Source organism: Coturnix japonica, chromosome 14 (genome assembly GCF_001577835.2).
Source record: "Coturnix japonica isolate 7356 chromosome 14, Coturnix japonica 2.1, whole genome shotgun sequence".
In the NCBI taxonomy this organism is placed as follows: Eukaryota; Metazoa; Chordata; class Aves; order Galliformes; family Phasianidae; genus Coturnix; species Coturnix japonica.
Window position 1 is genome coordinate 1,459,315 of NC_029529.1, and position 12,286 is coordinate 1,471,600.

Consider the following 12,286-nt stretch of genomic DNA (forward strand, 5'->3'; position numbering starts at 1 on the left):
GATTACTGAATACTCCTAATTCTTGTCATCCGTACACAAGGGGCTGCATCTTTCACTGCAGGCTTTTTCCTTACACGAGTGGAATGGTTTTTGTGCTGCTAGTTGTTGCTGTTCTGGGAGGTGCTGCTGCCCTAGAGGCTGTTGCGTTGGGCTGAGCATGGGCTCCTGGCATGATGCCCTTTTGCTTAGGCCATCATATCTGTTCAGTCTGCAGTGGCACTCGGTTGGTATCCAGGTGAGGAAAGAAGGACTGGATTTTCTTGCAGCTCAGAACAGGAAGGTAACAGTAACAGCAGTTTTACTTGTCCTGAAGTTCCTCACAGGTTCTGCACTGTATCCTCAGTTCAGGTTCTTCCATTCTCTTTAAAAGTAGAAGGGCTCCACTCATTTTAAATAAATAAATCACTTTTAATGAAACAGGCAGAAAACTGAAGTGCTTAGGCTTTAAAAAACAGCTTTCTTCATCATAGGTGTGTGCGGTATGGGGGACTGCTTAAAGCATTTTGCTTGAGGGCATGTGAAAGAATCTCATCTAAGGCACAGACTTCCAACTTGTGGTTGTTAAATACGCCATATGGAATTCAAAATGCTAAGGATGGATGTGCATCTTTTCTTTTAGACTTTGACTTCAGTGTACCGGGGTCAATGAAACTTCATAATCTTATCTCAAAACTGAAGAAGTGGATCAAAATTCTGGAGGCAAAAACTAAACAGCTTCCCAAGTTTTTCCTCATAGAGGAGAAGTGCCGCTTTCTAAGCAATTTTTCAGCTCAAACTGCTGAAGTGGAGATACCCGGAGAGTTCCTTATGCCAAAGCCAACACATTACTACATCAAGATCGCCAGGTAAGCTCTAGTGAGTCAGAGGTAGTTGTAATTCTGCAAATGGAGAAGAAAGTGGCAATGTTCTCCCATCCATGGTGCAGAAAGTAGCTACTGTGTGTATTTCGTGTATTGAAATAATGTGTACAGAGCTGGGCTTTGTTGTAACAGCCCAAGTTGCTCCTTTATCCTCCTTTGGTGATGTCTCATTGCCTCGCTGTATGGCTCAATTGCTATATGACAGTTTTGTTTAATGTTGATGTTATTTGAGAGCATTTCTACTGTTGTGGTCCACAGAGGGACAGCTCTTCAAAGCAGAGAACAGGATCTCATCTAATGATTAATTCTGCTTGAGAACTGTTTTTCTTAATAGAAAGAAACAAACGCCTGAAATTTTGGACTATCAAATAGAACCTTTGTGTTAACTGGGTAATAAAATAGTAAGTAATTGTTCATAATGTAGTTTCACAGTTGCACTGTGTAATTCCTTTGTTTATCTTCTGTTTTTTAAATTGTTATTTGATATCAGAGGAGATGAGCTCAAGGGCTTTAATCTCTCCTTCCTCCTGGTAGGTTTATGCCCCGAGTGGAGATAGTTCAGAAACACAATACTGCAGCCAGGAGGCTCTACATCCGAGGCCACAATGGAAAGATTTACCCCTATCTTGTAATGAACGATGCTTGCCTGACAGAGTCTCGCAGAGAAGAACGTGTCTTACAACTCCTTCGCCTTTTGAACCCCTGTTTAGAGAAGAGGAAGGAAACCACAAAAAGGCATCTGTTTTTTACAGGTACTGGAAAGAGAGATTCTGTCTTTTTTTTTTGCTTTAATATACACTCTTCCCTCAATATAACACTGGATATTTATTTATTTATTTATTTGCTTATTTATGTATTTATTTTCTAAGAGCTTCAAATTCAGCGCACAGTTTCTGAGTTGTGCCATTGAGAATTTCCGAAGTAACTCTATGTATTCATGATGGTGTTTACTCCCGGGGGAAAATCCTAAAACACACCAACTAATGAGTTGTTGCCAAATGAAAGCAGTTCATAATCTGGATATTGGATGCAGGCGTTGTGCTGAGCGCACTTCCATCCTGTACAAGGTTCCTTGTTCTGGAGAGCATCCTTTGCCAACAGCACCACCTGGCAGTGCCTGCACGTAGCCTAATTTACAACCTTAGGGAGGGCTTAGTGAGGGGGGAAGCTGAGGAAGGTTCCAGAATGATCTGTGTGTATAAAATACCAAAATAATAATGTAATAAAAGGTTGCATATTTAAGCATTTCAAAACAGAAGCACAAAACATGTGCGCGTTGCCTTTCTCAATGTGTTGATGGTAAATAACTTGTTGATGAAATGAGAAGTGCTCAGCTACATACTCGATCTGCTTGTGATTCAGGTGTAATGGGAATGCCTTCAAAGAGTTAAACACTCATGTTCCCAGAAATTCAGGAGTTCCAACTTGTAAATATGTAATGACTTAATAAAAATATAAAGTACTTCTCAGAATGTCAGGGGATCACTTACTAACTTCATATAAATGAGTTCTGTACGTTCAAATAATCCTTAGCTGGTGACCAGAAAATATATTGCAAATAGTGGGAAGTTGAACTGAAGACACCAAGGCGTGCTGCTGCTTTGCTCTTGGCATTTACAGAATCCTTAGATCTGATTTTAACAAAGTCTGGCTTTATCAATCTTTCCCTCTGTACACACTGTATCTCTTAATGCAGACTTGCTCTCAGAAGCAGTGACGAGGTGATGCAAGTTGCAGTTACAGGGGTAGAAGTGCCTAATTGAGACCTGGCTTTAACGAGTCTAAAATGTACAAATCAAAGGTCTTGTTCTAACAAGGGGTGAATTTAGTATCTATGTATGTGAAGGCACTCTTACATCATTCCAAGGCCAAGAAGTGAGAAATACAGTCGATACGGCCTTGAGAGGTACGACTGAAAAGAAAAAGAAAAAAGCCACTGGCGTGTACTTTATATAACACTATTAGGAAAGCAACGTGCTTTCCTTCAAACTGCTGGTTTTAAGCTGCAGTCTTTTTGGAAATAATTCTGTACTTTGTGGTTTGATACTATTTGAAAGAACCTGAAGAACATTCCTCTCTCTGCTGCCAGAGGGTAATGGAAGCAGGCCAGAAGAAAGAGCTCATTAACACTCTTTCTGTGGAATGCATTTGTTTCTTTACAATTGAAGAAATTGCATCAAACAATTTAAGGGCATTTGAAGAACATTTTTTTCCTGTATTCCTGAGGTTAGTTATTACAGATCCTGAGGGAAACGATGAGAGAACGTTCTGCTGGTGACCAGAGGCCACTCTCAGCAGTCCCACGGGTTCACCAGCTGTGCTGGGAGAGGCCTCCTCTCTCTGGACATGAGTGCACGTGTTCTGCACATGTAAGACTCACAGGAGTGATACATCTGTGAAGCACCATTCATTTGTGTGCAAATAGGGGTTTTGCAGGTTTACAGTTCCTGAAGTAAAACCTCCCTGGCTTTAAGTTTTCTTGTTGTTGAACAATTTACTTCATTTCCCCCTTGTGCTGTCCCTCTAAACTTCTGTTCCTCAGCTATGTGTAGATTTTATCCCAGTTTTTATGAATTACTTTAAGCACAGCACTGAGTTCACTACTTCTTCAGAATAATGGTTTTTGAAATGATGCTAGCATTGTGTAATCACCACCACCTGTTTGCAGCAAAGCAAAACACTGCCCTCTTTTCTGCAGGTAAAGTAGGAAGGGTGGAGTGCTCACTGTTGGGTTTTTTTTCTCCTAATATAGCAAAGATGTTTCTGCTTAGATAAAACTTAAAACAAAACAAAACTGCCTTGCTTTCTTTTTAACTGAGCTCATGAATTAGTAATGAGCATAGTTGGAACCATTTTCTCTTGATGCCCTTCAGCTGATTACTATGGTAGGGTGTGAAGGGCTGCTGGCTGCACGCTCGTGCTCTTCTCTGAGTGCTGGGAACTGACTGTTGTGTTTTGTTGCCCTCTCTGCCCACTGCAGTGCCGCGCGTCGTGGCCGTTTCTCCGCAGATGCGTCTGGTCGAAGACAATCCCTCCTCTCTGTCTCTGGTGGAGATCTACAAGCAGCGCTGCGCCAAGAAGGGCATTGAGCATGACAATCCTATTTCTCGATACTATGACAGGCTGGCAACGGTGCAAGCACGGGGGACTCAAGCTAGCCACCAGGTATTAGAACATAGAACGAGTTCTCATGAGGGTTATTTCTTGAGGACTTTGCTACAGCGCGTTCAGCTCCCTCCCATTAGGTAGGGGCTGGAGGTATTTCACTAAGGAGGTGGTTTGCATTCGTTTTGTTTTTACTATAAGTGTTGTTGGGAGTTCTCATACCTCATTGGCGTTTTGGAGTATCTTTGAAAGCCTCCAAAAAGCTGTATTTGTATTTGGGAACTGCAGCTGGAAGCAGGTGAAGGATTCATTACTTTTAGGTCCTTTTTGTATAATGCTTTGTAAATAATGAATTGATGACATGGGAAAAGCATTCCTATTTCATGTTCCTAATTTGTGTAAGCGGAGAATGCTATGTGGTGCCATTTCCTCATCTTTTGGTGTTCATCCTAAAACTGACCCTGGGTTCATCCCACCCAGGTCAGTTAGGAACAGAGGCTAATCTCACCCTAATATGTGACAATACTTGGGAAGCAGCAACTTCTGCCCCTCTAACCTCCACCAAACATCTAATTCTGATAAATACGGTTCCTTTACAGTTTTTAATCCCAAGGTTAATGCAAATTCTTATATCAAATGCTAGTCCCGCATCAAATACAGCTATTAGAAAATACACGGTATATCACAGACATCATCTGGAGAATGTTTTCTGTTAGAAAAGAAAACGAAGAGTTATGTAACATCTGCTTCTATTTTGAGGACTTTTTTCTTCAGGTTATGAAACTCTTCAACAGTCGTGGAACTGAAGTCAGTCTGACTGTCACTCTGGTGCAGTAGAACATTCTAGCTCCATTCCATTTTCTATTTAATTAGGCTAGGATGTGCTATAGTAATGAAATATTTTGGTAAACTGTATGTTTACATTAAGGGAAAAATTATTACTTATTGTTCACATATTTATATGAGTACATCTCTCAGTTTTTCTCTCCACTTTTAACGTTACCTTTTCCAGTAAACTATGCTGTGTGCAAAGAAACCACCAGGTTTTAGGTTTTGGTCTTTGTAGATCCCAAGTGCAATTTCACATCTTGTCATTATGCTTTTTTGTTTGTCAAATGCCTTCCAAAAATTCTGCCTAATTGCTGCTGTAACTTTTTTGTACTTCTCTTTTTGCCATCTGTCTCCTCGTGCTGCCTACAGGCTACCATCACCTGATAATGAGAACCAACCAAGGCTATTACTAGTCTTCTTAGTTGTTGCAGACCAGATATGGAAAGACTCCATGTCACTGTTGTTGGTCAGCATTTTGCTCAGTAATGTGTTAGTCTGAGCAGCAACCTTTCTGACTTTATTTTATGTAAGGTTTCTATCTCAGACCCTTTGAAATTCAGGAAAATTAACTAGGTAGGCTCCATAACGATTGTCACTTAATTGCTGAGTGATGTTTACATCCTTCAATGCAAAAAGGAGATCTTTCACTGCAAGGATGTTCCATGGAAAATGTGTATTTTCCTTCCAGGGCTGCTGACCTTCAGTAGTGTTCAGCGTCCTGGTGCCTGAGGTTGGAAATAAGTGTTACTATTAACACATACAAATATTCAGACTTAAGCAGAGGGTTTTATTTTATTGCTGACAAATGCATAATCCACCTTGCACTGAAGCCTAAAGAGAGTGGAGTGTGTTCCATTAGTTTGCCTTAAGGAGGTGCTGCACTGTGATTGAATGTCTCTTTAGTTTGCTTCTGATTTTCTTGAAAGCTTTGAAGCTACTTCAATCAGTGCATAACTTGGATTTTCTCATGTCAGACTGACTGTAGATCTTCAGCTTATTTGGTTTTATTAAAATCGGAGTCTTGTAAGACGGAGGTTATTTGGCAGCTTTGCAGGGGCTGGACTTACAAAGCGTCGTGTATCCTGGTAAGGAAATCAGGAAATGCTGTTGGATTAAGAGTGTTGGAGTTCGGGATGTTTTCCCCCAGTGGTGTGCAGCAGTTCAGTGAAGTCTGGTAGTTGCTTTGGGCATAATTGTTGCTAAAAATTGCACTAAAAATGATCTCTTTCAAATAACATTTTTCATGTTTAGGTTCTCAGAGATATACTTAAAGAAGTGCAGAGTAACATGGTGCCACGCAGTATGCTTAAGGAGTGGGCTTTACATACATTCCCCAATGCCACGGATTACTGGACCTTCCGAAAGATGTTCACTATTCAGTTAGCCCTGATTGGCTTTGCAGAATTTATCTTTCATTTAAACAGACTCAACCCTGAAATGCTGCAGATAGCTCAGGTATGCTTTGTTTTGTCCTAACTACACGCTGTCTTTTTTGATCAAATGGAAATTTCAGAGTTTGAATTGAGTCAAAAAGGGGATTTGCGATATATAATTGTGTTTCAGTAGGCTTTCATTTGATTATGTGATTGCACATCATGTAGGCAGTGATTTATACTGCAGACCCAGTTGCCATCAAGTCTTCCTTCTGTGGTTAGAATTTATTACGTAGTCTGTAAAGTTGGTTACAGATATCAGAACTGTTACTGCAAGTGACTGATCAGCCTCTCTTTAGTCTTGTTTTAAACATGTTGCTTTGGATAGACCTGTGTGCCAAACAGCTTAAAAAAAAAACAAAGCACAACACAACAAAATAAAACTTTTAAAAGCAAACCCTTTTTCAAATAATGGCCTCTTTTCTGCATTGACATCACGTCAAGCTACAACTCCTATTAGAAGTAAGTTCTCTGTTTTAACCCAATATTTAAAATGAGGAGTAGAGCAAAGGTGGTATATATTAAAGCCTTAATGGCATTTTAATGCATGGAGAGTTACGCTGTGTATGGCAGTGTAGATTTTTAATTCCCACTGTGCAGCTGTGCCATTCAGGTTCTTACCCAGTGAGCAGCACATAGAAAGTGCTTACCCAGAGCTGAGATGCCTGGAGAGTGAAGATCCATCTTTATGCCCAGCTCCTTTCAGACCCCTGCCAGAGGAGTATTGCTTCCCGAGGTTTAATACTACAATCTGTGTTCATTACAGCTTTTTGGACACTCACTGGTAAAAATTACTTCAGTCTGAACTTATTTACTCAAAAACTGTGCATTTTGGTTTTCCATCCAGGATACTGGCAAGCTAAATGTAGCATATTTCCGCTTTGACATTAATGATGCTACGGGAGATTTGGATGCCAATCGCCCGGTTCCATTCCGCCTCACACCAAACATCTCCGAGTTTCTTACCACCATTGGGGTGTCCGGCCCACTGACCGCCTCCATGATTGCAGTTGCTCGCTGCTTTGCACAGCCAAACTTTAAGGTTTGTATACCTTTCCAAAAGTTGTTTACGGGCACTTCATTTGCATTTATCATTTAGGATACGAGGAGCTAAACAGCATTTTCTTGCTTGAGATAGCAACTGAGCACCTCATATTTATGTTTTGAAGTCTTACCCCAAGGTCATCATAAAAGCAGCTGAAGACTTTGCCGTTTTGGAAAGAATAGGAGGAAGATAGGTGTAATTGTACCCTGAATTTCTTCTTTATTCTGTTGAAGTGTGTTAATTCAGGCTGATTGTTTCAGTGCTGTAGCCTCATAAATCCCTACACGTTCTGGCAGTAGTAAGTAGTGAAATGACAAATGCAACATCATTTAGAATCTTCATAATATGCTGTGAATAGAAATGTGTTTGGCCTTTGTTAGCAGAGCAGAATGCTCAAGATACATTGTTCCTTTGATGGATTCGAGCTCTTAGCAGGGTGTAGTTTTCTAAAGAAATTGTCTAACTTCCTTTTAAATTCTAATGCTTTCCAAAAATGAGGCATCATGCACTTAGGCTGCAATTTGCACCAGAACGGCACTGCACAGAGTGTACTGCAGCTACAGTGTGAGCAGTTACTTTGTAAAGGATGGAAAATATCCTAAAAGGATTTTTTTTTCCTTGTAATATGGAAAATTTAGATTTTTTTAAAAAATAATCCGTCACTTTGCCTTACAAAGCCATGTCTGTACATGCAAATGAGTTTGCTGACTTGGTGTGTAATCTGTGCATCCGGATGATGTCAACCCGATTAGACTTCTCATATTGAATTTACAAGACGAGAGCATGGGTGCCCATTTGTGCTTTTTGGAGTGATGGGTGCCCAGCTCATCTCAGGTGTGTGGTTACAGTCGTGTTAGCTTGTCTGAATTCTGGACACGAGAGGAATTCCTTTAACGTTTGATATGAAATGTATTTAATAAATGCGTGACCTGATATCTAGGTATGCTAAAACATGCTTATTTACTATATGCAAACAGAAGGTTTATCTCAGACTTGATACCAGAAAATCTTAGAAGCATGAGGAGACTAATATTTAGTTTAAAGTCTGCAGAGTAGAGCTCGTGCTTGCTGAGCTTAAACATAATAGTCTGATTTTTCTCTCTCATGTAGGTTGATGGGATCCTGAAAACTGTGCTGCGGGATGAAATAATTGCATGGCACAAGAAAACACAGGAGGATACCTCCTCCCCGCTCTCAGCAGCTGGACAGCCTGAAAACATGGACAGCCAGCAGCTGGTTTCACTCGTTCAGAAAGCTGTCACCGCTATCATGACTCGACTTCATAATCTTGCTCAGTTTGAAGGAGGAGAAAGCAAAGTGAACACGCTGGTAGCAGCTGCAAATAGCTTGGATAATCTCTGTCGGATGGATCCTGCCTGGCACCCCTGGCTGTAACTTGAAATTTGCAATAGCTTTTTATTGATGCTGCCGTCACTGGTGTGAGCCATATATTGTGCTAAGGAAATGTGAAAGAGAAATCAGACCTTGGCTTACCTGTCACACTGCATTTTGTCAGTCTTCGTTGGATTGTGTTTACAGAAATAGGACAGGTTTACTCCTTTTAATTTCATGAGGGTTTAAAATCCTGTTTAAAAAAAAATAAGGAAAAAGGAAAAGGTTGTTGAATTTGCAACAATGGCTTTTGCAAATAGCTTAAAATTAGGGAAGGAAACTTAAAAATACACAGAAAAAATCTTATTTTATGATGGGGACTGTAAAACTAGCACTGTTAGATTTCAGGTTTGCCATTCCTAATAACCTACAACATATAAAGTTTTTATACAGTAATAATTATTAAAGCGGACAGAATTCCCAGTTCATTGATTTTACTTTGTGAAATTTTACTTAATCACTGTTCCTTCATGATACCAAATGGAAGGCTCGAATAAATATTCTTCCTTGAATTTGCTTGAGAAATTCACGTGAGCAAATGTGGCTTGTACAGAGACTTTTGTACCGGATGTATAGACGCATCTTTTTGTTAGGCACTGAGAAAAGGATGGTGAGATTGTGCGAGGTTTTCTTGGAGCACAAGCTGTGTACAGAAGAAGTGTAATCCATTTAGGGCATTTGGTTCAGTTGTGGACAGTGTTGGGGGGAAAGCTTATAAAAAGCATGGGAGAAGTCATCTATTGATACACGTATTTGACTGCAATAGAGAAAGAAGATAAATCTTATAAAGTTATCTCTTTTTTAATGTTTAGAATTGCAATAGCTTCTTTAGAATGAATCAGTTTCTTTGTAATTTAAGAAGAGAGGAGTTTAATGTTTCACTCAAGTCCTTCTGTTGTGTGAGCATTTTTATAAGACCCCAGTGCTGAGGATGTTACATTTGTACAGAGTGATTTTTTCAAAATAAATATTTAAAAAAGAAAAACAAACCCTCTCTATGGCATTCATTGGGTAGTTTTAATATGGCAGAAGCTGAACAGACCAAGAGGCGAGTGTGATCTTGAAACTAAAATCGCCTGAGCATTACAAGGTGGGAGCTGCACTGATGAGACATGCATGTGATGTGTTTGTTGAGCAGTTTGTTTTAGGAAGAGCTGCAAGTAGGAAATGATGCATGACGAGGATTTTCTCAGTGTACAGGGTTTCTTGCTAAGCCAGCCAGTGTGGTAACAGTCTGTTAATCATCTGTCTTTAAACAGAATGGCCTATGGCATGCCCGCAAGAATTACAGCTTTTAAGTAATTGCTCGAGGTTACAGATGGAGACGAACTCTATTAGGGGTTTTCTGCAGCTCCCTTGGAAACTTGGTTTTGACACGCAGGAAAGGATGGATCTTTCTCTTTTTATACACATGTATATATATTTAATAAGATGTCAAAAGATTCTTCAGAGATTTCTAAGCAACACGAAGTTAATCACCATTGTTCATCAGTGAGTTGTCTCAGGGAAGGGGAATTTCTGCAAGGCAGTCTGATGGCTTCTGGCTGGCAGAGCTCATGGGTGATCATCATCTACCTTGGTGGCTACCTGCAGACCAGGGCCTGCAGTAGGTAAGACTACTGAAATCAAGTTGTTATTTGGGGGGAATGGAAGCAACATGAGCATTCCACAGGTCTCTTACAGAGATGCAAAATAACCTGTTCCTTTTATCTTTGCAGCCACGAGCAGAACCAATCAACTGATACGGACTTGTGTCAGCGATGAGCAGGAGGTGCACGTCTCTACCTGCTATTCATCTGACACAAAGGTTCTGCTAGCACCAAAGCAGCACTGAACCTGGTATTGAGAAGTGAAGCTGATGGACAGGATGTGTGTTGTGTGTGCGTGCGTATATGCGTGCATTTATTTACACACACGTACACAGAGCTGACAGCCATGAACTCAAAACTGCTAGTATCTTTAAACCTATTTGCAGGCTAAGCATTAAATAGGTTGGAAGGCTGCTCTTTGTTATGTCAGGAACTCTGATAAAACTCTCAGTCTTCATTCAGGTGGGATGTTCTGGTGCGCTCGTTTGGGCATGAAGCCTTTGGTGGTTCATACAGAATATTTTACTGAATTATAGTTATGCATAAATGCGAAGGTATGTGTCAATTAAACATAATATATAGGATCATGCCTAATTTTCAGAGGTTAATTTATGCATTTGCACCTGTTCTTTACCTTTTGACTAGTAATAAGGAAGGAATGAAGATATGTTGTGCTCCGGCATAGATACGCTTCTTTTCCTTTGGAATATAGTTATAACATGGCAGAAAAAATGTAGTTAAAATATAGGAGGAAAAATGAAATGCAGTTTTGAAAGAGGAAATTAGGATGTTTTTAACTTGTAAATATATATTAAAAAAAGCTTTACTGTTAGCTCTGATAGGTAAATGTGTAATAAAGAATTTATGGGAAAAGGTCATATTTTTAAGGAAGAAGCCTGGGAAATATATGAACGTTCTATTTTCTATGTAAAATATGGCACAGCTCGATATTAAGTGATAAACACACACCAATGGAAGGGTTTACTGTGGCTCCAGCTGTGGGATTGGGCTGGGACAAAGAGCTAATTACTTCTCACCAGATATGTTTTCATTCTGGATTATGGTTCTGTTTGCTTGTGTGACGAATAAAGCTGCGTCCCCATTATTCCCATCCTTGGTTTGCACGCTCTGTACATACTGGAGAGAGTGATAGGTTGAATCATGCTCTGTGTCATTGTTTACAGCTGGAAGCTGAAATACACAAGTGATAAGGACTGTATGAGGATTTGGAAAACAAATGTATTCTTTTTGGCAAAGACTCGCTTCCTTATCAAAATCATGTTGGCAAGAATAATCTGAACTTTCTTCTTATAAAACATAACACATCCTGCATGTGTCACAACATACTCTATATTCAGTCACTCACAACGAAGCTTAGTGCTTTTATGACTTGAAGGGAATTGTTGGCTTCCTTTTACTGAAGATTGTAATGTTTGTAGCTGTGAAATGTGGCACTTGCTGCATCAGAGGAGTCGCAGTATCTGTTTTTCTTTCATCATTTGCATGTCTTAGATATGTCCAGCTGTGAGAAGACAACGTTCCCTGCAAGGAAACCATCAGATAACTCAGCTATCTCTCCATTCAAGAGAGAACTTAAAGTGGAAAAGTGAGAATGCAAGTTAAAGGGAACAAACTTTGTAAATGCGTCTGTGGTATTTTTCTTGCTCGCTGAAATACACAACTGAACATGTGGGGCATGATAAAATAGAGCAAATATGGAAAAGAGAATTGTTTTAATGAGGTCCCTGGTGGTGTTAATGCGCAAACATTAATACTTGGATCTTCTGTTTCATGAATATATGCCATGGATTTACCTTATTTTGTGTGAGGGCTTACGCAGTATTAACCCAGAGCTCCACCAGTGGCTCCAAGGAGGAAAACACAAAAGCTTTAGCTATATGCAAGCATTCTTTGGAGCCCAATGGAAATCTGGTATATGCTGTGTGACCAGGAACTGCCAGACAGCATGAAACTAGTCTGACACGGTGCATGAAGAACCTGATTATCTTCAAGAACACGTGCCATTTCCAT

At 40.0% G+C, this 12,286-nt stretch overlaps 1 protein-coding gene across 4 annotated transcripts in view; it reads left to right on the forward strand.

Annotated features, from left to right (window-relative positions):
• The window catches only part of TRRAP (transformation/transcription domain associated protein), a 72,963-nt gene extending 63,308 nt beyond the window's left edge, over positions 1 to 9,655 (forward strand). For all 4 annotated transcript variants that reach the window (XM_015876799.2, XM_015876801.2, XM_015876800.2 and 1 more), the window contains exons 66-71: positions 620 to 845; positions 1,395 to 1,612; positions 3,841 to 4,025; positions 6,048 to 6,251; positions 7,077 to 7,271; positions 8,385 to 9,655. In XM_015876799.2, coding sequence (XP_015732285.1) covers positions 620 to 845; positions 1,395 to 1,612; positions 3,841 to 4,025; positions 6,048 to 6,251; positions 7,077 to 7,271; positions 8,385 to 8,669 — 1,313 coding nt within the window. In that variant the 3' untranslated portion in view covers positions 8,670 to 9,655. The remainder of the gene's footprint in view (positions 1 to 619; positions 846 to 1,394; positions 1,613 to 3,840; positions 4,026 to 6,047; positions 6,252 to 7,076; positions 7,272 to 8,384) is intronic.
• The last annotated feature ends 2,631 nt before the right edge of the window (positions 9,656 to 12,286 follow it).